A 26,494-nucleotide genomic window follows, 5' to 3' on the forward strand; every position below is an offset into this window, starting at 1 on the left:
AGTGTGGAGAAAGCTGCATTGTGAGCAGCGAGTACAGTAAAGTAAATTGAAAGAAGTACAAATAAGTCTTTGTTTTGTCTAGAAGGGGCCTTAGGGACTTTGGGCGGAAAGGGAAGAGGTAAAAGGACAGTTTGCATCTCCTGCGCTTGTATGGGAAGATGCTGTGGGCTGAGTTGGAGTATTTGGGGTGATTCAGGGGTGGTACAAGGTGTGGCAAAGAGAACAATGTCTTCAGAATGCTAGGAGGGGAGGGGGAAGAGGTGTTTGGTGGTGACACCCATTTGGGTGTGGCAGAAATCGCAGTGAATGGTTTGTTGAGGCTAGTGGAGTGGAAGGTGGGGGCAAGTGGGAGGATATTGTGGCTCAGGAAAAAGGGGGAAGGGATGATGGGAGAAGTTTGGGAAAAGCAATAGAAGTAGTCCAGGGTCTTATCAATCACAGTGGCGGTGGGGATCCCTCAGTTGAGGAAATGGAAGGTATACTGGGAGAACTAGGTGGCTTTTGATAATTTTTTTTTCTCACTTCTACCTTCTGTCAACCCATTTTTTGTAACCTTACATATCTCAATACCATCTTCTTTTGCCTTGCACATCATCCCTTTCATCACTTAATTTCTCCTGATTTCCACACTCCTATCCCTTTTGTTCCTTCCTCCCTTCTCTCCCCTTTCCCTCCCTCTGTACTTCCCTAAAACCTGTTACTTCTTGGACTTCTTCCAGTGCTGATGAAAAGTCGTCAATCGAGAACATTGGTCTGGATTTTAACGTGGAGGTGAACTCTACGTGTGGTGGCATTTGGAGACAGAACTGTTGAGTGTTTGGGAAAACTTAGGGAATGGTTTTCCACAATGTTCTGCAGGATTTAGTTCTAGGGCTCCCTTAAGTGAGATTCCTGCTGGTAAGATTGATGGGGTGGAAGCCTTTCTGGTCAGAAGCCAACTTCACAAGGACGAAGTTTGCGAAAGCAGGTGTATCTATTTGGGGAGTGACAGACATTGTGAGGGGAAGGTGGAATGGGAGTCCTAATCTTATTAATGAGTTTTATCAATTGTAGGGATCATGGGATTGGGTGATTTAGGGGTCCTGATTGCAGGGCTATGGGGCCTCTGATGATGGTCAATGAGGTCCAAGAGCATTCCCCTCCCTTTCAACATTCTGAAGAAAACATTCCCTTTGCCACACTCTGATCCACTCCTCAATCACCACAAATGCCCCAGTTCATGCCCCAGCACCTTCCCATACAAGCACAAGAAGTCACGAGTGATCAAGTTGAGGTGTAGAGGATGATTGGAGGAAGCAGGTTGTAGTCAGGGGAGCAATTGGTGATTGAAGAAACAGCTGATAGTGGGACTGGAATCTGATTGAAACATTGGAAATAGGAAAAACAGCAGGCCATTCAGCCCCTCAAACCTGTTCTGCCATTCAACTAAATCATGGCTGATTGTCTACCTTAATGCCATTTTCCAGCAATATCCCCATATCATTTGACGCCTTTAAGATGTAGCGGGGGAGGGGGGGGAGCGGTTCTCCCAAAAAAGTTCTAAGTGCTGAATTCACGGGAAAACTGGTGTGAATAACAATTGTTTTTTCAGTGGGAATTCACATTCGAATCAGACCCCCCCACCCCCACCCCACCAGCTTAAACCAGCCCCCTCTGGCCACCCCGATTACTGGCCTCCTCCAGCCCCAACCGATCCCAATGCAGAATGGCAGCGGGACCCCCACTCACCCCCATCCATCGCTTCTGTGCCCTGCTTCCCCTTGGCCTTGTCCCTTGGCACTGCCCTGTGCCTGGTGGGAAGTGACAGGAATCCCTTTGGGCATGGGCACTTTGCCTTTTGGGCAGTGCTGGGTCATGGGGGGCACTGCCAGGGTGCCCGTTCCTGGGGGCACATCCCCCTGCTGCCCAACCCCCTGGGGGGCTCTGAATGCCACCCTTCTCCCCAGTGGAATCATCCCGCTAGTTCCCTGAAAGTGGGGAGCTAGTCTGAATCCCGCTGGAGTGAAATTGTACTGATGGGGTGGGAGATGCCAGCGGGCCCGGAGACTCAGTCCCTGGCCTGCTAATCACATATAAATAACATCAAAATAAGATTTAAGTCACTTACCTGTTGTTCCTGCCAGTCCCCAGTGTGATCCCGACTGCTCCAGATACATGACACTCAGAGATGCAAGCGCAGCAGTAACGTATTAATTAGTGCGGCGCGATGGAAGAGTCGCCCCCTAGATATCTATCGACTTCTGCCTTGAACATAATCAATGACTAAGTTTCCACAGCCTTCTGGGGTAGCAAATTCTAGTCATTACCCTCTGAGTGAGGAAACTTCTACTCATTGCAGCCCTAAATGTCCTACCCCTTATTCTGAGATTGTGTCCCCTGGTCCTGAACCCCAGGCAGGGGAAGCCTCTGTTGTGGTCAAAGATTGAAACTACCCAAATCTGTAAGTTGCAGTGACAGAGACTTTTATTCACAAGCATGCTTGCGAGACACAACCTGCTCTTCCAGGCTGTCTTCCGTATTACAGCGGCTGGGTAACATTTTTTCTATCATTTCCTTATCATGCTTACTCTATAAAGTCTTAATAAGCAGAGCTGTACAGGCTGCAATTGCCCCCTTTATCTAACTGAAGGCTGACGTCTGTGCTTCTTTTCACACTTTGTTTAGCCATGCTTTGAAGGTCATTAACTTTGTGTTTGTTACTTTCCCAGATCACAATGTTGAGAAAGTGCTTTAATAGCTATTCTTTAAAAGCTGTTAATGCTAATAACTATATTTGCCTTAATGAAAAATTATTTCAGTTACAACACTTCCTTCCTAAATCTATCCTGTTGAATCCTGTAAGAATTTGTATGCTTCAGTGAGATCATCTTTCATCCTTCCAAACTCAAGAGAACACAGGCTCAGTCTCCTCAATCTCTCCTTACCAGACAATCTCACCATTCCGGAATTCAGTCTGGTGAATACTTTGCTGCATAAAAATTGCCTCTAATACTCCAGGTATGCTCTGACCAAAGCTCTTTACAGTTGCACCAAAGCTTCTTTCCCCTTGTGTCAAATCCTTGACAAAGGGCAAAATATAATTTGCCTTCCTAATTACTTGCTGCAACCGCATATTTGTTCTCACTAAATTATGAACAAGGATAGTCAGTTCCCTTTGGACATTAAAACTTTGCAATCTCAATATTCAATTTCTCTTTTTCCTTCCAAAGTGCACAACTTCATATTTCTCCACACTATATTCCATCTGCCATGTTCTGGTCCACTCTAAATCACCTTGAAACATTTTTACATCCCCCTCACAGCTCACATTCCCAACTAGTTTTGCGTCATCAGCAAACTTAGGAATATTGCGTCTAAATCATAGAATCATAGAATCCCTACAGGGAGGGAGGCTATTTGGCTCATTGAGCCCACACTGACAACAATCCCACCCAGGCCCCATTCCCACAATCCCACACATTTACCCCGCCAATCCCGCTGACACTCAGAGGCAATTTAGCATAGCCAATCCACCTGACTGACATATCTTTGGACTGTAGGAGGAAACCAGAGCACCCAGAGGAAACACACGAGGACATGGGGAGAACATGCAAATTCTACACAGATAGTCACCATAGGCCAGAATTGAATACAGATCCCTGGCGGTGTGAGGCAGCAGTGCTAACCACTGTGCTACCATGCTGCCAAAATAGATTGTGAACAGCTGGGGCCTAAGTACTATCATTGTGGTAACCCACTAGTCACAGTCTACCCATTTATTACCCATGAGAATTACCTATTTATCCTTAGTCTCTATTTTCTGCTCATTAACTAATCCTGATGCTGAGAAGGGAGTGGAGGAGAAGCTGATAGTTTGTAGTGGAGGGTAGCTTGTTGGCCACTTCGGAAGCAGTCCTGCTCCTCCTGGTCTACAAGCAGTGCTCTACTGGAACTTGCCTCATGGATTCGGACTCTCTCGTTTTCTTTCAACTGCTTTATTTCCTGAGTCCTTGGAAACCTGGTTGCTTGTGGTTAATAATAGATTACTATTACGACTATGAAGGTACACAGCCTCATTATAATTGTTAAAAAGCTGGTATCCTACACTTTATCTGACTCCATCAAAACTGAAACTTGGTGGATTTCATGACAAGTTGGGTTCCTGTTTTAAATTATTGACCTTAATCTGTGTTACGCCCCTGACCACCCATTTTCTAGAGTTAAAATTCCAATGTCTGTAGTATTCTACTTTTGTATGAGAGAATAAGAACCTTTTCCTAGGATCCCTACAGTGCAGAAAGAGGCCATTTGGCCCATTGTGTTTGCACCAACTCTTTAACAGAGTATCTTACCCAGGCCCACCTCTCCCCTATTCCCATAACCCCACACATTTATCCTGCTAATCCCCCTAACCTACACACTTTTGAACATAAGAGGCAATTTAGGACGCAAGAGCCATCCCTGAACTATCAGTTATAAAATTTTAGCCAAATCCATGATACATAACCTATAGAATATTTGACCTCCTGAGACAGGTGGGTATGAAAATGTGATGTAGTGGCACTTGAGTCTCTTGGCCCATACACATTAGGTTCTATCTATTGACTTTTTACACTTTAGCCAGATCAGGACTAGAGAGCATCAGCGAGTACAGTTTCTAGTGTAACCTGTGGGATTGCATGCTGAAGAATTTCAGGAGCTATAACTCCACCGCTGAATTAGTGGAAGTGTACGTGAGTACTCAAGTCAAGACTCGCATCTGTTTAATTGCTTCAAATTTGTGTTTTTCCAGAACGATTACAAAAAATTATCTATACAATGCAAAGATTTTGTTGTTGGACTTCTAGACTTGTGCCGGATTACTGAAGAAGTGGAAGCCATTTTGAATGGGACCATGGAAACCAATACCAGCAGCAACCGACACTTTCGTCCGAGCCTTAGTCGACTAAAATTGGCCATTAAATGTGAGGTCAAAAAGGTATGAAACATTTTGAAAATTTAATTTAAAAGGCTTCTAAAATATCAGTTCTTAATGAATCACAATTTCTGTAAAGTTGTGAATTTAATTTAACTGCATCTACCTTTCTCAGCAAAGCGTTAATATTTTGAATAGATTCTTCTCAGGGTGAAACAAGAGCACCGTGGACCATTAACCCCAGCCAAAGGCTGGGAAATACAAATTAACCTATAGATTAATAGACTATTTCTATTTAATGTTAACATTACATATTTGTTCTATCTGTTGAAACTAGGATAAGAATTGTATTGCCCTAGCAGTGGAACTTTGACAAATGTACCTGTATACATGCTGTAAAATTTTATGTTATCTTTGTGAAGATCTTTATCAACTGCAAGAGAGCAAAATGACTGAATGAGGTTGTGTGCAATAACTTCTTTTGGTGGTCTGCTTTTTTTATGATTAGACGGTGTATCTTTTCATAGCGTCTTGAGTATAGAAGGAGGCCTTTCAGCCCATGAAGTCTACACCGACAACAATTCCACCAGGGCCCTATCCCTGTAAACCAACTTAGCATGACCAATTCACCTAACCTGCACACCTTTGGAGTGTGGGAGGAAACTGGAGCACCCAGAGAAAACCCATGCAGGCACAAAGAGAACGTACAAACTCCACTCAGACAGTGACCCAAACTGGGAATCGAACCCAAGCCCCTGGCACTGCGAAGCAGCAGTGCTAGCCACTGTGCCATCATGCCACCCTTGTTACTCAAGGCTTAATATAAAATTGCTTTAAACACATTATTAGACCAAAACTTGCATATGTCGTACCAGAGAAACAGTCAGCAGCAGTGCTAGTGCTGCCATCAGTGTGTAAAACTGACTGCAACTTCAGACACTCACATATGAACAGTTAACTGTGAAATTCAGAAGTTGCTGTCAGTGAATATAAATGAGGTCATAATTACTGAAGATCAATCTCCTGATTCTGAATAAAACTGATTTTACAAATCTGGAGTCTCATTCCCTTCATTTCATGACAAAAATTTCCATTGCTTTTGAAAATAATAGACATTATTATTTTAAAGATTGTTTAATATCACCTTAATCCCAAGCTTATGTCTCAATCTTTTGTAAAATGAATAACATGTGTCCTGCAATCAATGTTTTTTCTTCGCTTTTTTGATATCTCTAAGACTCACAAAGGCCTAAATTTTCATTCCCGGGGAGGGGAGTTGGGATAAGTCCTAGCTCCAAAAACCCAACCCCAAAATGCGCAGAAATTCTAGCCAGAATGTTTGCAGCTCAGAACAAGGCCATTTAGCCTGTTGTATCGGTGCTGCCTCAATTCTTAAATCTGGTTGGATGGTGAGCCTCATTGGTGAGTTCACTTTTCTTGATTGCCCAAAATTCCCTTTAGATAATGCCAGAGTGAACTTGACACTATAATAGGGGAAACCAACACCATATAATCTCTAAATCCTTGTGGGCAACATTCATGGAAGTCAACTACTAACTTCACCCCTTTTCTACACTACAAAATCTGTGCCATTTCATTGATGTGCACTAGTGTTGTGCTGCCATTGCCTGTAAAATCGATGCAGCAATAGGGTTAGTAAGAATCAATCAGGTAATATTTAATTTATTATGTAGTTGGATTAGTAAGCTGCCTGTTGGCATAACCGTTAGGTCGGTCATTCTGCATCCATTCGTTATCAGTAAATTGCATCAGGGTCCGATGTAAAGTGTACGATCCTAATTTGCACATTCACCTGTCTCCCATTTCTTGGCCTGTTCTGAAATTGCAATAAACTGGGCATCAGATGGAACAGAGTAATTCTTAACAATTTTAATCCTGATGTGTAATGGCAATCTTAATAAATTAAGAGCTTTCACATGTTGCTCCGATTCCGAAGAACAATGAATAGTACAGCACAGGAACAGGCCCTTCGGCCCATCATGCCTGACACAAATGCCTCTCTAATCTAATATTTTCCTGCCTCTACATAGTCCATATTTCCTGCCTATTCATGTATCTATCCAAATGCCTCTTGGGTGTTGTTGTAGAATCTGCTTCCACCACCTCATCTAGCAGTGCATTCCAGGCATTCACCACCCTCTGTGTGAAAAACTTGCCCCTTACATCTCTTTTAAACTTTCTCCCCTCACTTTCAACCTATGCCCCCGAGTAATTGACCCTTTGACCCTGGGAAAAAGACTCTGACTATCCACTCTATCCAAGCCTGTCATAATCTATGACAGGTCCTCTGTCAGGTCCTCGATCAGGTCCTCCCTCATCCTCCAGCACTCCAATGAAAACAATCCAAGTTTGTTCAAACTTCTCCAAACCAGGCAACATCCTGGTAAATCTTTTCTGCATCAACATCCTTCCGGTAGTGTGGCGACCAGAATTGTACACAATACTCCAAATGTGGCCTAACTAAAGTCTTATATAACTGTAACATGATTTTCCAAATGCTATACTTAAAGCCTTGACTGACATGGCAGCATGCCATTTCCCTTCTTAACCACCTTGACCACCTGAGTTGCCACCTTCAGGGAAATGTGGATGTCACGCTGAGATTCCTCTGTATGCCAATATTTCTAAGGGCTCTACCATTTACTGCGAACTTTCCTTCTGCAGAGATCTTCCAAATCACATCACATCACATTTGTCTGGGTTAAATTCCATCTGTCATCTTTCAGCCCAGGTCTCCAGCTGACTTATATCCTGCTATATGTTCTGAGAATCCTCCTCACTATCCGCTAATCTCCCAATTTTTGTATCATCTGCAAATTTACTGATCAGGCCATCTACATTTTCCTCCAAATCATTTATATTTATTATAAACAGCACAGGGCCCAACACTGATCCTTGTGGAACACTGCTTGTCATAGACCTCCAGTTGACAAAGTACCCTTCCACCGCTACTCCCTGCTTCCTATGCCCAAGCCAGTTTTGTATCCATTTTACCAGCTCACCTTAGATCCCATACGGCTTTACCTTCTGTATCAGCCTGCCATGAGGAACCTTATTGAAGGCTTTACTGAAGTCCACGTATACAATATCCACTGCCCTTCCCTGATCAATTTTTTTGTCACTCCCTCAAATAACTCAAACAAGTTTGTGAGACACAACCTCCCCTTCACAAAACCATGCTGCCTATCGCTAATAAGCCTATTCTCTTCCAGATGTGAGCACATCTTGTCTCTAAGAATCTTCTCCAATAATTTCCCCATCACTGTTATAAGGCTCACAAGCCTGTAATTTCCTGGATTGTTTCTTCTGCCCTTCTTAAACACAGGGAACAATGTTAGCTACTCTCCAATCCTCTGGTACCTCGTCTATGGCTAAAGAGGATACAAAGATTTTGGCCAAGGCCTCAACAATTTCTTTCCTTGCTTCTCTCAGTATCCTGGGATAGACATGTTAGCTGCTAGTCTCTTCACATATTCTCCCTTTGCCTCCCTTATTAATTTTTTCCCCTCCCCTCTGAATTTTCAATATTCTATCTGGTTCTCACTTGTGTGATCATTCTAATATCTGTCATGTACATCTTCTATCTGCTCCACTTTACCTTCTATTTCTTTGGTCACCTGGGGAACTCTTGCTTTGTTTGGGTTTATCCTTTCCTTTGCATAGGAATGTACCTCAACTGCACCTGAACTATCTCCTCTTTAAAGGCAGCTATTATTTTCTTTACAGTTTTGCCAGCCATTCTTTCATTCTAATTTTCTGGGTCGGATCCATTCTCAATACAGTGAAACTTATCTTGTTCCAAATAAATATTCATACTCTAGATTGTTTTTTCCATAACCAACTTAAACCTTATAATACTGTGACGACTGTTGCATACATGTTTTATTACTGACAATTGATTCACTTGACCTGTCTCTTTCCTCAGAATCAAATCTAGCTCTGCCTCTTCCCTTGTTTGGCTGGAAAAATACTAATCAAGAAAATTCTCTTGAATCTCATTTCAAAAACTCTGCCCTTTCTGCCCTTTACGTTTTACTTTCACAGATAGGTTTATGGTTGTGTCCATTACTATGGCTACGCAGTTTTAATAATTCTCGATAATTTCCATGCAAATTCCACTATATCTTTCCCACAAGTTGACATTCTAGAGAATATACTCAATAAATGTAATGGGGTCGCTCTTGTTTTTTGATTCTAATCAGATAGATTCTATCATTGACTTGTCTGGAACATCATAAGAACATAAGAACATAAGAACATAAGAAATAGGAGCAGGAGTAGGCCATCTAGCCCTTCGAGCCTGCCCCGCCATTCAATAAGATCATGGCTGATCTGTCGTGGCTCAGTTCCACTTTCCCGCCCTCTCCCCATAACCCTTAATCCCTTCTCTTATCAAAAACCCATCAACCCGCTTCTTAAAAATATTTAGCGAGGCAGCCTCCACCACTTCAACGGGCAGAGAATTCCAGAGATTCACCACCCTTTGAGTGAAGAAGTTCCTCCTCAACTCCGTTCTAAACTGCCTCCCCTTTATCTTGAGGCTGTGCCCCCTAGTCCTACTGTCTTTTTTGAGCGGGAAGAGTCTCTCCACCTCTATCCTATCCATCCCATTCATCATCTTATACGTCTCAATGAGATCTCCCCTCATTCTTCTAAACTCTAACGAGTACAAGCCTAGTTTATTCAGCCTCTCCTCATAGCTCAATCCCCTCAACTCCGGTATCAGCCTAGTAAACCTCCTCTGCACTCCCTCCAGGGCCAAAATATCCTTGCGCAGGTGCGGCGCCCAAAACTGCACACAGTACTCCAGCTGCGGCCTCACCAATGCCCTATACAGCTGCAGCAAGACCTCCCTACTTTTATATTCAATCCCCCTCGCTATGAAGGCCAGCATCCCATTCGCCTTCCTGACCACCTGCTGCACCTGCAAGCTGGGTTTTTGCGATTCATGCACAAGGACCCCGAGGTCCCTCTGCACCGTCGCCTGCTGCAGTTTTTCGCCACGTAAGTAATAGTCCTTCCTACCATTCTTCCTACCAAAGTGGACCACCTCACACTTGCCAACATCCTCTCTCTCTAGATTCACTCTGATCAGTACAGCCACCGCTCCGTCTTTCTTTCCTTTCCTATCTTTCATGAACACTTTGGGCGAGACCTTCCAGCTGTTCATACTGGCGAGATCTTCCAGTCCCGCCAGCAGCTGTGGGTTTTCTGGCGGTGTGGGATAGATTCAATGGGAAATTCCATTGACAGCAGTGGGACTAGGAGATCTTGCTGCTGACCAATGACGGACTGCTTCCTGCCGCTGAGAAACACTCAGCAGAGAGACCAGAGAATCTCGCCCCTCAATTCCAGGAATATTTAGTACTCAATGCTGCCATTTTTTGGGCTAAGTCTGTTATCTCCTCAACTTCATATTCCCATGCATTACCTGTGCCTGCAGCTTACCAACCTTAATTACCATGCTTTGTACATTCACATACATGTACCTAGTTTAATCCTCAGTGCATTCCCTCTTAGTCTGTCTGATGTTCAACCATTACCTTACTATTTCTTATTCTACTGTTTGCTGCCTGTTGTAATCCTTTGTGCATCTTTGTTTCCTTTCTAATGCTACGTTCTTGTTGCCATCTCTTTCCCAAGTCAATTTAAACTATTCCCAACAGCACTAGCAAATCACTCCATGAAAATATTGGTCTGGGCCCAGTTGAGATGCAAGCAGTCTGGCCCGTACAGGTCTCATCTCCAGCAGAACCATCTGATAGCTCAGGAATCTAAACCACTCACTCCCTGCATCATCTCTCCAATCATGCATTCACTTACACTATTCTGCTATTTCTATTCTTAAAGCACGTGGCACAAGGAGCAGTTTGAAGATTGCTACCTTTGAAGTCCTCCATGCTAATCTCCTTTGAACTCCATTAAATCTACTGCAGGACTCTGTCCCTCTTTATCTATGTTGTAGGCCAGATACTTACCCATGCTCCTCAGATTGTTCTGCAGCTGCTTGGTGACATTCTGGACTCAGAGAACAAGGAGGAAATATACCAATTTGGGATTATGTTTGCAACTATGGAGTTGCTTGTTTTCGCACGAGCTACAGAATCTCTTATCACTCTCTTGCTTTGCCCTGTACAGGTGAAGCATCCATTGTGCCATGGAGTTCAATCTAGCTACCCTGCCCAGCAGAACCACTGTTTTTACCAATATGCCAAATGGAGGGCAAGGCACCCTCAGAGGATGCCTATACTGCTTACCTTGTCCTCCTTGACTGCCTGCTGGTCATCCAATCCTTTGCTGTGCCACCCTTAGGTTATGAGATGAACATTTCAAGTACCGTGCTGTCCATTTACTTCTCAGCCTCCTGAATGCCCTACAGTGACATCAGCTACTCAAGCTTCAAATTCCAGAGTTTGAGCAACTCCAGCTGATGACATGTCCAGTACATGTGATTGTCAAAGACATGAAAAGCATTCTGGAGTTCCCACATGGAACTGGATGTGCACTCCATGGGACTGTGGTGTCCTATCATTCTGCTATTTACTAGACTGACTAAACTTAATAGAAATAAACTAAAGACTATTATTAATCACATAAAAAACACCTGCTATTCACCAACCTGCATTTTCCCAAGAGCTAACATTGCTTTAAGTTATTTTTACCTCGGCTCCTGATACTCTGCTGATTGCTCGGGCCCCGGACTTACTGTTGCGCTCCCTGGCATGTGAAAGAAAGGAAGAAATTATTTCCTATTTATTTATCTGATTTACTCATCCTCAGAGTTTCACCTGGGTATTCATTTTGACATCAATGTTGGCAGTAGCTTTCTGTCCATCTCATCTAGGAGAAGGAGTGGAAGAGAGGATGAAACTACATCAGCGCAGTTTTCCTTGTCAGAGAAGGGCTAACTTCTCAGGGGTGCCATTATTTGCTGTGACTTCTGGGTTCCCCATGTGTCATTCTGTATGTGCTCACACATTTAGCACTGAATGACAAATGTAACTGTGCTATTGTTTGCATTGTTTGTGAAGGTTGGGTTGATTGGCTGCACTAAATTGTCCCTTAGTGTCAGGAGGATTAGCAGGTAGATAAGTGGGGTTACAGGTATAGGGCTTGGGTGGGATTGTTGTCGGTGCAAGCTCAAAGGGCCAGATGGCCTCCTGCACTGTAGGGATTCTATGATTCTATGAATATGTCTGTTGTTGTATATTCTTCTTCATTTCACTGATACCAAGTCCACATCCAGTTCCCACAGAAATAAGTAGTAGCATATTAACTGTAAAGGATCAATTATTATTCCTCCTGGCCCTCCAGTCTCTTTATGATATTCCTTTCTCTGGGACTGCCTGAAAGCCAATTGTGTCTGACAATTGTGTAGGAATCTCCTTATTTCCGGCTGATATGAAGGGTAAGAAGGGGCTGCATTGGAGGGAGAGGCTATGACTGCAATCACACACACATTGCCATTGTGATTTGGATATAAATGCAGACGAGTTCACCAAAAGCAGTTTAGAATTAGTTGGAACTTCTAGCAATCAATTGCTAGATTTTGAAAATTTGATCTCTGTTTCTTGTTCATATTACAGAAACATATTGTAAAGAAGGTTCTAAATTTGAAATATTCTCATCTTCAGAATGTCTAAATAAGTCTCTGAATTTAAGTATAAATAATTCACCTGTTGAAATTCACATTTTAGTACTTTTATGATGACATCATTAATACATTTATCACCTTCATTTGTTTGAAAAAGAAAATAAATCTTGCATTGTAGGTGCATCATATTTAAAATGTTTTAGCTCCAGTAGTACAATGCACTTTAATTTCTAATTTAAATGATTTATGTTTCAAGTTTGTAGCTCATCCAAACTGCCAACAGCAGCTTCTGTCTATCTGGTATGAAAACCTCTCAGGATTACGTCAACAGTCAACAGCAATGAAGTTTCTGATAGTGCTTGCTGTAGCCATTGGCCTACCATTCCTAGCCTTGTGCTACTGGATTGCTCCCTGCAGCAAGGTTGGTTATTTTCCACTTTTTAAAAATACTCTCCTCAGATTGTGGAGGCAAGCTCAGTTGATCAAATACAAAGATCTTAATTTCATTGCCAAGGGAGTCAATTGTGTTGTGGATATTTAACTAGGGTGTGATCCTGTCTCCTGGGTGATGATTAAACAGGGCATTTTCTGCTGATAGCTCCTAACGGAATCCACTGCTGCTTAAATTTAATACTTGCCTCGCACAAGTGTTTTTCTCATATTCAAATATGTTTGCAAATGGACTTCACAGGAGGTCAATTGATTTTGCTTGTTGGTCACATTGCTGAGAGGTAATTACAGCAGCATTCATTTATTGCTTTTATCTACTCTTCTAATTGTTTCAAATATTCTGTCTTCTACCATCAGTGCTTGAAAAAAGAACAAGCTTGCATTGCTGCCTGTGGTGTTTCACTATTGTTCAAATTGGCATTAACTTAGGTGTTGCTGCCCCAGACATAACTTCCAATTATTGTGAGCTGCAAGCTGTGTTTGATTGGTGATGTCTGATAGCTATAACTTTTCTTCAACTTTGATCTGTATTTGGGAGGGAAGATCTCAAACTGTGTCGCATCTTGATCCGGCAATGTTCAAATCATAAATTACAGTTAAAAGTTAATGATGCAATAAAACATATAAGTGGATATAGGTCAGACGATAAAGAATGAGTCTCCCTGCAAGGACGTTCGTGGAAGTCAGTGAAAGAGAAGTCTGGCGCAAACTGAGAGCTTGTGATAAAAAAGAATTGTTCATCAAAAGGAAATGCTTTGCAGAGGTTAGTGAGTCAAATTAAATCCATAGAAGCATAATTACAACAGCAAATGATTCTTGGGGATTTCAAAATTTGTTCATTAAGATTTTCAGGTCTTCTAAAGGTTTTTAACTAAGGCGAACAATGCTGTAAAGTGTAAATTTGTTTTGTGGTGTTACAGCTGGGGAAAATCATGCGAGCACCATTTATGAAATTTGTAGCACACGGAGCTTCTTTCACTATTTTTCTTGGACTGCTAATTATGAACGCGGCTGACAGATTCGAAGGCACCAAACTCCTGCCAAATGAGTCAACGACAGATCATCCCAGACAGCTCTTCAGAATGAAAACAACTGGCTTCACGTGGATGGAACTGCTAATCGTTTCCTGGGTGATAGGTAGGGGTTTGTTTCAATCACACTACATTACGTTGGAACATGGCGCAGTGAACCTTATGAGCAAAGAATTTTATTATAAATTGAGTCAGCAATTTCCTACTGGGGATTTGGGTGATGTAGACTTTGATTGATTTGATTTATTATTGTCACATGTATTAACATATAATGAAAAGTATTGTTTCTTGTGCGCTATACAGACAGTTCATAGAGAAGGAAACGAGAGAGTGCAGAATGTAGTGTTACCGTTATAGCTGGGATGTAGAGAAAGATCAACGTCATGACTAAACACCTATCATGGCAGCACTTTCACTATAATAGAAGAATCTGTATTATCACTCATGCTTGCTCAATTGGCCTCAGTGCTTAAAAGGCACTATTTTATTATTAAGAAATTCATGTGAAGGGTTAACAGATGTCATGTAGAACGTTGTCAATATTTATGAGTAGGAAAGGTGAGGTCAATTAACAACAATGATCAATTGTACTTAGAACATCAGACAATGCAGACAGGAACAGGCCCTTTGACCCATCATGTTGTGCCAAACTTGACACCAAATTAAACTGATCTCTTCTGCCTGCCCTTGATCCATATCCCTTTATTCCTTGCATATTTGTGTGCTTACCTAAAAGCCCCTCAAAAGCCCCAATCGTATCTGCCTCCCCCACCACCACTGGCAGCATGTTCCAGAAACCTACCACTCTCTGTATAAAAAACTTGCCCCTCACATCTCCTCTGAACATTCCCTCTCACCTTAAGCGTATGTCACCTATATACTGTTTTTGATAGTATGGAAAAGGCCCAAGGTGCCTCATGCAATTGTTACGAGACAAAAATTGATACTGAACCATTGGAAAAAATGAGATGGGTTTCAAAGAGCTGGTCTAATATAAGGTCTTAAAGAAAGACAAGGAGCTAAAGTGTAAAGAAGAGCGGATCACAGAGCATAGGGCCCAGCTAAGCTGAAGATGAAGTACAAAAGCAAGCATGTTATGATCAACCTGTATAAAATACTGGGTCACATTGTGGCCAGTTCTGAACCCCACACCTTAGGAAAGATGTGAAGGCATTAGAGACAGTGCAAAAAAGATTCACATGAATGCATGGTTCCAGGAATGAGGAACTTCAGTTACGTAGATTGATTGGAAATGTTGGGAGTGTTCTTCTTGGAGAAAAAGTGATATGAGGAAAACCTTTTTCAGCAGTAATGATTAGGAGCTGACGCCTGTGGAGGAGGCAGATTCCAACATGGCATCCAAAAAGCAATTGGTTCATTATCCAAAAATGAAAGATTCGCTGGACAAAGGGGAAAAGGCAGGGGAGTGGCTTTAGATAAATTGTTGTCACATGGAGCTAGCATGGTATCAATGGGCTGAATGGCATCCGCTGGTGCTTTAACTACTCTATGATGCTATATTTCTATGTCCACTGAACAAATATACAGGAGGCCAGAACTGGAGAAATATGGGCCCAGATTTCAAGCTCCTCTATCAGTAGGTCTTTAGGTAGGGAGAGCAAGAAATGAAGGAATGGGGTTCCCAGCTTGCTCTGACCACACAGCAATTTCACATTGAGATGGGCAAGACCTTGGATGGAAACTCTTTGCCCCAGCTGAGAACTGGTGGAGGTGGTGGCGGAGAGGAACTTTGAGACCTCTTAAACGCACTTTGCCATCTGGTCCCAGGACGTAGGCTCAAGAATATTGATGAATCTCCTCTTCAGTCCACTACAGCTCTGACTGAAGACAGCAAATCTCTAAGAGGATATTTCCTCCTGAGTGATGGGCAGATGTACCACCCACCACCACTTAATGCTCATTCGAGCATGAAATTGCTGAGAGGCATTCAGAGGCAGCAGGGATGAATTTCCCAGGAGACCCAATAACTGCAAAATTTAGGCCCTGGAGTTCTTGGCGAGTTGAACGAAGAAGGCTACAAAGTTTGAGAGGAGTAAAAAAAAGAGAAGAATTGAAATCGGAGAGTAAGAGTTTCAAATTTGAAATGCCTGGGGCCTGCCGTCAATGTAGATCAATGAGGAAAGGGATGGGGATAGATAGCGGAAGTATGGGCAGCAGAACTTTGGATGAAGGATGGGTAGCGGAGGTATGGATGACAGACTCTTGTATGAACTATGGAGGATGTTAGGGTGGCCTGGACATCTTTGGAATTGTAAGTCTGAAGGAGACAAAGGCATTGATAAGTATTTCACAGCTACAGGTGGTCTGAGATAGGAGTGCGGATAGCTTTTATTACAAAGATTGAAATAGGCAGTCACTGTATTGGAAAGGATATGGAATTTGGAGGCTCTTTTCAACAACAAAAAAACCCCACCTCATGATGATCCTTTCTTTAAAGCTCCCACCCACCACAGATACCAGTGTACAGCCAACTCAGCTTAAAGCATTGGAACCACTAAAGGCAATTGGTCCCATAACATCCCTAGCTGTAATGTTAAAAACCTGACTTGCACAAGTAGCTACTCTTTAGCTGATCTAGAGTCATAGAGTCATAGAGGTTTACAGCATGGAAACAGGCCCTTCGGCCCAACTTGTCCATGCTGCCTTTTTTTTTAAACCTTTAAACTAATCCCAATTGCCTGCATTTGGCCCGTATCCCTCTATACCCATTGTACCCATGTAACTATCTAAATGCTTTTTGAAAGATAAAATTGTACCCGCCTCTACTACTACTTCTGGCAGCTTGTTCCAGACACTCACCACCCTGTGTGTGAAAGAATTGCCCTCTGGACACTTTTGTAGCTCTCCCCTCTCACCTTAAACCTATGCCTTCTAGTTTTAGATTCCCCTACCTTTGAGGAAAGATATTGATTATCTACCTTGTCTATGCCCCTCATTATTTTATCGACCTCTATAAGGTCACCCCTTGGCCTCCTATGCTCCAGAGGAAAGAAGTCCCAATCTATCCAGCCTCTCCTTATAACTCAATCCATCAAGTCCCAGGGTAGCATCCTAGTAAATCTTTCTGCACTCTTTCTAGTTGAATAATATCCTTTGGTAATTTCAATGTAAGCCCTCATTTCATTACTAAGTATTCCACTATCCAATATTGAGGTGGTGTGGGTGGAAGGCCCTATAGGGAAGGGACTCTGCAATGCTCGCCTGGTCTGGTCTACATGTGACTCCAGACTCCAGCAATGCGGCCAACCTTAAAATGCCCTGTAAACTTAGGCAATTAGCGATAGGCAATAAATTCTAGCCTAGCCAGCAATGCCCACATGCCATGAACGAATATTTTAAAAAAAGTCTTCATCAATGACTTTCCTTCCAAAATAAGGTCTCTGTTTGTGTCCTTTCCAGCAAGATCTGTACAGTTTTTGGGTTTGGGCTGACAAATGGTAAATTACATTTGCACTGCACAAGTGACATCTCCAACATGAGAGAATCTAACCATCAGCCCTTGACATTCGATAACATTAGAGGCTGGAAATGATGAACTGGTCTAGCCCTATAAATATTGTGGCTACAAGACCTGGTCAGGGGCTGGGAATTGTGCAGTAACTCACCTTCTGACTTCCCAGTGCCTGTCCACCATCTACAAAATGAATGCAGCTTCAACAATACTCAAGAAGCTCAGTGCCAACCAGGACAAAGTGGCCCACTTGATTGGCACGCCATCAACCACCTTCAAAATTCACTGCCCCCAACATTAATCTACAGTGGAAACAATGTCTACCACCTCCAATGTACATTTCATCAACTCACCAAGGCTCCTTTGCCAGCACATTCAAAATCCATGATCCTCACCACTAGAAGGACAAGGGCTGCAGATATGGGGAACACTACTACATTCAAGACCCCCTCCAAGTCACACACCATCCTGACTTGGAAATATATTGCCATTCCTTTGCTGTCCTTGTGTCAAAATCCTGCAATCCCTTACTAACAATATTGTGGATGTACCTACACCTCAGGAACTGCAGTGGTTCTAGAAGTTGGCTTGCCATCACCTTCTCAAGGGTAATTAGTGATGGGCAGTAAATTCAGGCCTCACCAGCAAAGCCCACATCTCATGAGCGAATATTAAAAAGACACGAGGAACTCTCGAGTTCCGGTTGCGCTGCTGAAAGCGATGGCCACTGCTGAGACAACAGGAGGCCCATTGCGAGGACCCATGAATGTGGAAACCCAGCTAATTTCAGGGCTTTACTTGGGCCAGGCTCTCAGATCTCAGCGAGAGGGTTGGGGTTTCCAGATTAGGAAGGCAGCAGGAAGATGAGGGGTGGCATGGTGGCACAATGGTTAGCAATGCTGCCTCACAGCACCAGGGACCCAGGTTCAAGTCACTGTCTGTGTGGAGTTGGCACATTCTCCCTGTTTCTATGCGGGTTTCCTCCAGGTGCTCCTGTTTCCTCCCACAGTCCAAAGATGTGTGGGTTAGGTTGATTGGCCATGCTAAGTTGACCCTAGTGTCAGGGGATTAGCAGGGTAAATATGTGGGGTTATGTTATAGGGTCTGGGTGGGATTGTGGTCGGTGCAGACTCAATGGGCTGAATGGCCTCATTCTGCACTGCAGGAGATTCCATGATTTCGTGTTGGAAGGATTACCACGGGAATAGTCTCCATTGGGTACAAGGTGTCTGAGCAGGGTGCCTCAATCAGGAAATATGCCACCCAGTGAAATTGGCTAAAAGACAGGCAGTGATTGGAGGAGGCCTTTAAGTGGTCATTATTCAGCCACTTCAGGGCATTAGTTGGCCCAAGGCTGCAATGGGCCACCTAATGCCTCCCCTGTCACTGATAAAATGCCAGAGAAATTGGGTAGGCTGTGGCCATGGCACTACCCCATGGCATCCATTGCCATGGCATCTAATATTATGGATACCCAGCCTGCAAATCCACTTTTGAGGGAGGTACATACAACTTCTCCCCTGATGTCCTGTGCATTTAAATAGCCTCCAACAAGCGCTATAATAGATCACATTTAAATATTGGATACTTTGAGACAGGGAGGGGGAAAAAAGGGCCATTAAAATTGCAACAGCGCCCTAAGTCTGCACCTAAGAAAAGGTTGGAGTGATTTGATTTTGATTTATTATTGACACATGTGACTCAAGTGACTCATCTGATGAAGGAGCAGTGCTCTGAAAGCTCATGCTACCAAATAAACCTGTTGGACTTTAATCTGGTGTTGTGAGATTACTCAGTGTGCCTATCTCAGTCCAACAGCGGCAACTCCGCATCATGGTGAATAGGGCATGACCAATGGAAAATTGCCACATTCTTCCTTGACAAATCATAACTAATCCAATCATATTTAGCCTTATTATTTACTGTGTAAAAAGGCTATAGCTTCTGGCAGAGGATTGGGCACCGAAAAATGATGGTGGTTCAAACTGGGAGCTGTCTTACTGCTGAAGTCCTGTTAGTGGCGCTGATGTGCTTTTGCACATCACCATTCTCAGCATCAAGACAGCAACAATTTAATGATACTTCAGGAGGTTGTAAAACCTACATTAAACTTAATTTGTGAAATGTAATTAATCGCTGGAAATAGATTTAAATTGCAAAATGTGAAGTTTAATTGCTCTGAAAATTAAAGACCGCAGGGTATTTTGAAGTAAAGATACCTCAGCCAAATTGTTAGCTGAACAGATTTAGTTATTCAGAGAAGGTGCATCCATTACAGATAAAGTTGACTTTTAGACTATTGTTTGCCGAGTATTAGTTAAGGTAAGTTTCAGACAAACTCTTGGGTCTGAAATTCCCTGTGAGAAATTGTGCAATGTTTTTCTCCCAAAGGCAGGGCCAGTGGCCTCTGACCCTCCACTGAGCTAATCTGTTGTAATTTGGGGTCAGCTCATTTAAACATTCATTGAAGTTTATTGAATAAAACTCCCGTGGAAAAGGGGACTACTGAGCCCGACAGGCTTGAAAATTAGGGTGCAGCTTTTAAAAGCCATATTGTAACACCAGATGGCAGAGCAGAAGGTAACCATAAGATTCCTTGGGCCAGCGAGTTGACTTGCTGCTTACACTGGATGGCTGATGTACAATTCTGTGCCCCTTCACCGGATAATCTGCTAAAATGGTGCTAATAAAGGGAGAAGGACATGGCAAGGAGGCAGAAAAAACAATTTCAACAGGAGAAGGGGGTTGCAGAAGCTGCTGGAACTCCAGGAGTGGGAGCTGCCAAGCATGCATCTCATACCATCTGCTCACACGGCTGGGAGGGCCAGATTCTGAAGGCTAAATTCATCATGACAAACACAAGGTCTGGACATGCAGTGGGAGGTTGCTATTTATGTTGAGGAGGTTGGCCACAGAACTCCCAAAGCATTGTGGGTGCCATCTGTTGCCCCCACCCAAACACTTATCCTCCCCTACCCTCGCCGGCACACACACACACACACACACACACACACACACACACACACACACACACACACACACACACACACACACACACACACACACACACAGCCTTGGGAAAGGAGTCAAATTGGCTGGTTGTATGTTGTTGTTTACCTGCTGCAGGCAATCTCCCGGGTGTCCAGGAGTCTCCAACAATTAATGGTTAAATAAAAGCCCAAACGACACCATGGCTGTTATTACAGATATCTCCGGTAGTGCCAGGTTTGTCTCAGTGTCATCATTAGGTTTCATTGGAATATCTTTCCTGAATATTCTCGAGGGTATGGAGGAGAGAGATAATAGCATGAAGGATAACCCTTCCTCACATATGACTGTAAAATCCTACAGTGCAGAAGGAAGCCATTTGGCCCTCAAATCTGCACTGACTACAATCCCACCCAGGCCTATCCCCATAACCCCATGCATTCACCCTAGCAGACAGTGACTCAAGCTGAGAATTGAACCGGTGTTCCTTGCACTGTGAGGGAGCAGTGCTAACCACTGTGCCAATGTGCCACCCCATCACATATTCATTAATTCTTCTTTTCCACATCCTGCTTTTCCTTCTGGTCCATGATAATGGGGTACAACTAGGGCCTAGAATTTGTGGCTTGAATTTCTGAGTCCCACCCCTGAACCTGGCATTTCCCATCTTCATGGGGGGTAGAGCTGAAGTCAGGCTAGGATTAGACATGCATGATTCGCTGAGACAGCTGGTTATTTAAAACACCAGCTGCCTCCACTGAAGTAGGATTTTGGAAGAACAGGAGCATGGAATCCAGGATATATAGATTAGAAAGGTAAGAGAAGGTCTGAACTTGGTTGATGCACCTGGATAGCCAGGATATCCCTTTGAAGAGGTAATGTAATTCTTTGCATAGGGCCCTAGGAAACCTTTGGGAAAGATAAGGCACTCTTTGAGAGCAGTAAGGCACTCACTGGGATTGTTAAAAATGAACATAATTGTGTGCTTTTGATAAATTAATTGGAACAGTCCAGCTGTTCAAGAGCTGTCTAGCTGTCCTGGAACTGTCCAGCTGCTGAACAACTGTTAAAGCTGTCTATCTGCTAAATCTGTCTGGGAATTGTCAAAGCTGTCCAGGAAGTGTCAAAGTTATCAAAGAATTGTGCACAGACACTAGGTGTTTTGGCATGGAGAGGATAAGAGCAAAGGATGGTGGATAGTGGGGCTTGGCTTGGCACTAAGTTACCATAGAGGATCTGGATGGAGGGGCACCAAGTTGGCACAGAAGGTATGGGAGCATTGGTGTTGAGTAGAGGAAACTAAGTTGGCATAGGGGCCATGGGGGTGGGGTGGGGCTTGGGTTGACATGGATCAGGCATAGGGAATGTGTGGGAGAGTGAGAGCTATAGAGATTTTTTTAATATGTGTAAAAATGCATATGTTCCAGAATCACCCATCCTGACTGCTTTCTAAACCTGCGCCTTTCAACCAAAAATCTGAGCTGCAGAGGTCATTTTTAAGATTCGAGCGCAGCAAACTAGGAAATCTTCTATGTCCACACTCAACTCGGGGACAAAAAGCTAGGCCAGGGAGTTCCTTCATTTGTGTCAACCTTGGCTTATGCTGGCATTAGAAGCACTTTGCATTTCCAATTCTAACTTAATGTGTGGAGTGTGAGGGTTTTAGATGTTCAGGATTGTGGAACAGCTGACCCTCATTTCAATATTCACAGCTCAGGATCAACATGGATGTGGCAGTGTCAGTGAGGCACATGGTTTTTGGGGCAGCTTCAGCCACAAATTTAGGCCCCAGAAAATGTCGGGGCCATGTGAAATTTCAGGACCCAGCTATTGTTAAAGGCAGCTGAAATTCGTTCAAATGTTGTTGAAGTGAAGTTAGACCAGACTTCACGGGGTTGATTCCCCCAGCAGTCAGCTGGGGCCACTCATGAGCCCATTAATTAAATTTCATGCTGAATAATATACAAGCAACCTGGTTTCAATAGAGAATGAGCCATCTCCAAAGCTGCTGATTGGGTGAACTCAACAAGATGGGGGGGGGGGGGAAGGGCGGGGGGAGAGTGGTGGAGAAAGGCGCAATGCTCAAGGCTGTCACTCAACAAAAGGGAAAGCTCACAGGGAGGGAGTGTGTAAGGCAGCAGTGAGGCCAGTGCACTGTGGGTGAACGGGAGCCTAGCAGCACAGCGCACTGTGCTGGTGGTCGGGGGAGAGGAGGGTGAGAGTCCAGCATTGTCTGGGTTGATGGGGGTGAGAGTCCAGCAGTGAAGGATGGTCAGAAAGGGATAGGGAGGCTGGGAGGCCAGCGATGTCCAGGTCAGTGGCATGAGGGAAGGTGGAAGGCCAGCAATGTGCATGAGGTGGGGTGGGCTGAGAGGCCAGCAATATGCATAACAGGAGCTGGAATATGAGACCAGTGATGAGGCCAGCAATGTGCTTGGGAGAGAGGGGTGAAAGGCCAGCAATTTGTGTGAGAGGAAGGGCACGGGGTAAAAGGCCAGCGATGAGGCCAGCAATGTCCATGGGGGTGGGGGGGGTCACAGGGTGCGGGGGAGAGCAGGTGAGAGGCCAACGATTTCAGTACTGGGAGGATGTGTGTACTGATCTCCCAGAGATCGGTGCATGCATGCTGGCCCGCTCAGCACACTGATTCCAGCCTCTTCAATGAGAATAAGCCCTGCTCCTCGATTTTCCGAATGCTGGGGCACTCTGCAGTGCTCAGAGTGTCAGAGATTCATTCTGTAAGTCCTGCTTAAAAAAAGTGTTGACAGAGGGGGATTCAGTGATGCTGATGCCATTAAATGTTAAGCAGGGATGGTTAGATTCTGCCTTGTTGGAGATGATCAGTGCCTGTCACTTGTGTAGTGTGAATGTTACTTGTCACTTATCAGCCCAAAATGTTGTCCAGGTTTTTCTGCATATGGACACAGACTGTTTCAGTATTTTAGGAGTCACAAGTGGTTCTCAACATTGTGCAATCATCAGCGAACATTCACACTCCAGACCTTATAATGAAGCAACTGAAGATGGTTGGCCTAACAAACTACCCTGACAAAATCCGACAGTGATATCCTGGGACTGAGATGATTAACCTCCAACAACTGATTTCTCTCCATCTTCTCTGTCCTATCCCCTGATGATTTTGAATATCTCTATCAAGTCTCCTCTCAACCTTCTATTCTCACACATGAACACTGCTAGCTTCTCCAATCTATCCACATAACTGAACTCTTCTCTGGAACTATCCTCTTTTTCTGAGCCATCTCTAATTCATTCACCTCTTTCCTAAAGTATTGTGTCCAGAATTGGAGTCCAGAATCTTCCAGTTGAGGCTGAACCTAAGTTTTGTAGGATTATCATAACTTCCTCGTTTTTGTACTCAATGCCCCAATGTATGAAGGCCAGGATCCTGTCAGGCTTATTCACGGCACTGCTACCTCCAATGATTTGTGCGCGTAGAGCCCTAGATCCCCCTCTTCCTGCATCCCCATTAGAACTGCATCCTTAAGTTTATATTGTCTGTCCACACTCTTCGAAAATGAATCACTTTGCATAGAACTCTTACAGTGCAGAATTAGGCCATTTGGCTCATCAAGCCTGCATCAACAGCAATCCCACCCAGGTCCTATCCCCATAACCCCACATATTTACCCTGCTAATTCTCCTGACACCCAGGGGTAATTGAGCATGGCCAGTCAACTTAACCCTTTAGAGTATGGGAGTAAACTGGAGCACCCCGAGGAAACTTGGACAGACACAGGGAGAACATGCAAACTCCACACAGTCACCTGAGACTGGAATTGAACTCAGATCCCTGGCACTGTGAAACAGCAGTGCTGATCACTGTGCCACCATGCTGCCCATTAGCAATAAATTTAATCTGCCATTTCCCACCCTAAGGTTTCACCTACTACTTGTCTGTCCCGAATTGAACTTAAAAATCAATTGACATGCGCTATACCTGATCCTGTAACATTGCATAGGTGTTGAGCAGAGCATTTCATGCACTCAGAATTCACTAAAGTGGAACAAACTATACCTACTCAAACCCTGGCCTTCCCGCCTGCATCCTCGTTCTCCCCACCAACCAACCAACCAACCCTCCCACCTCGGGCCCACCAATGCTTTTTTCCTTTAGATAGTGGAAATATAATCTATCAAGGCACATAACTTAAGCTGTAAATTTAGGCCAATAGTAGTTAAAAGTTAAATAGCAGCATAACGTCAGTGCAGCAGATTTCATTGCATTGTGGAATTATCAATTCAATCTTCCTTGACTATTAAAGTAACAGAAAGTGTCACATTTTGTGAACTCTCAATAATATCAAATCCAAACAAATGTCATGTCTTAGTTTTACCGAATCATGCTAGAGTTTGTATCCACTTCATGTCCACTTCATTCCGAGGAAGCCAGAAGATTGGGGGAAAGGCTGCCTTAATTCTTTGTCAGAAGTATTGTGTATTACTGGCCATCAGGAACCCTCTGATCTCAGAAACCTGCAAAACACTAACTGAAGGGATATCCAGCCTGATCCAAAAGGTTTGAATTATACAGATCGGGATCAGAAATTGCTTCTAGTTAAATTAACACTAAAATGCCTTGCAATTAAAAAATGGAAATGATCAGAATCAGTGACTGTCCTGAGAACCAAGATGTGGTTGTATTATCCATGGACCTGGTTTGGCCCACAAAGCAACTTATAGCCGTACATATACAGGGTGGAACCCTAGCAGAATCACTCATCCTAAGCGCACACTTCAAAGTAACCACTTGTCAGATATTAACAAGCATGCACTTAGGATTTGAATTGCAAAGATACATCCTGAAAATACCATTAAAGAAAAAGTATAATATTGCATGACTACTTAGTTAAAGTTTTATTTGTAAAATCATTATCATTGGGCCCAGATTGCTTCCAAAGAGTTCACAGGGCAAAATAAGGAAGTTGGAGTTCTGAATATGGGTTGAGAAATGCTCTATAACCCCTCTTGTCACAATAACTATTTTACTCTTTTTGTTATTCCTGGGACCTCTTTTCTCCCATAATCTACAGTATTTCAAAACCCAGGCTTGATGTCACCAAAACACAAATTCCCTATTTATCATTTCCTCGGCTGTTCTTAACCTTCAGAGTGCTCAATTCTGAAGACCTTGACTCTTCACTTCAGTTCCTCAATATTAAGAGCAAAAATACCTTTGCTTTCCAAATTTCAGGAGAAACTTTCAAAGAAGTGTCTTGTAGCTAATAGGGGTATAAAGTTCAAGATGATTGTTAACGTTACAACAACAACTTGCAATAATATAGCATTCCTCATGCACAGGAAATGTTTCAAGCCTCTTCACAATAAAGAAAGTAACGACGTGGTGGAAAAAAAGGATGGGCGAACAAGGGGGTATTGGAAAAGTTAGAAAGGGCAAGCAAAACTATGGTCAGAGAGAGAGACATTTCCAGCAGTGTCTTAAATCTTGGAAAGTAACAGAAGTATGCAGGCAATGAGGTAGAACTTTACATAAAGTCGATGCATAGCGCAAGATGTTCACTTAGGAATTAGGATAGCAGGGTTGGGAACTTTTCCGACTCTATGATTCCATTTGCCTTCTGAAGGAGCCACTATATATTGTATATATGTGAAGAGACGGGCATGGGCTGAACCTGGATCCTTCCCCTCTGGAGACGAGTCTGAGACAACAAACAGGCAGGTAGATGGCAAGTCCGACAGGATAGCAAGTGTGACTCTATTTACTGGGTTTTAGCCTAGTTCAATTCATAGTTGTTAAGCCCTTCAGTTGGCATCCCTCACCACCCCCCATCCACTCGTCATGTCTCCCATGCCTTCTCCATGCCCCCCATAACCACTGCATTTAAATGGCACCACAGCGCTTGTTGTCATTCTAGCCAGAAGGATGGCAGTGAGGAAACCTGCTCCACAATTCTTGGTGGGCAGGTGGGGGGGCGGCATCCATATGCTGGAGGAGAGGTGGGCAAATATATACTATTGGGCTGCAGAAAATTCTCTAGCAGGGTAACGAGTCCTGCCTGGGAGAT

At 43.6% G+C, this 26,494-nt stretch overlaps 1 protein-coding gene across 1 annotated transcript in view; it reads left to right on the top strand.

The window, feature by feature from the left end:
- Positions 1-26,494, top strand: part of LOC145348898 (short transient receptor potential channel 6-like) — a 132,594-nt gene that overhangs the window by 50,623 nt on the left and 55,477 nt on the right. Inside the window, exons 3-5 of the mRNA XM_080196950.1 lie at positions 4,772-4,957; positions 12,766-12,930; positions 13,880-14,096. Of these exons, the coding sequence (XP_080053076.1) occupies positions 4,772-4,957; positions 12,766-12,930; positions 13,880-14,096 (568 nt within the window). The remainder of the gene's footprint in view (positions 1-4,771; positions 4,958-12,765; positions 12,931-13,879; positions 14,097-26,494) is intronic.

This window comes from Carcharhinus amblyrhynchos, chromosome 10 (assembly GCF_965287045.1).
Source record: "Carcharhinus amblyrhynchos chromosome 10, sCarAmb.v2.hapA, whole genome shotgun sequence".
Lineage (NCBI taxonomy): Eukaryota > Metazoa > Chordata > Chondrichthyes > Carcharhiniformes > Carcharhinidae > Carcharhinus > Carcharhinus amblyrhynchos.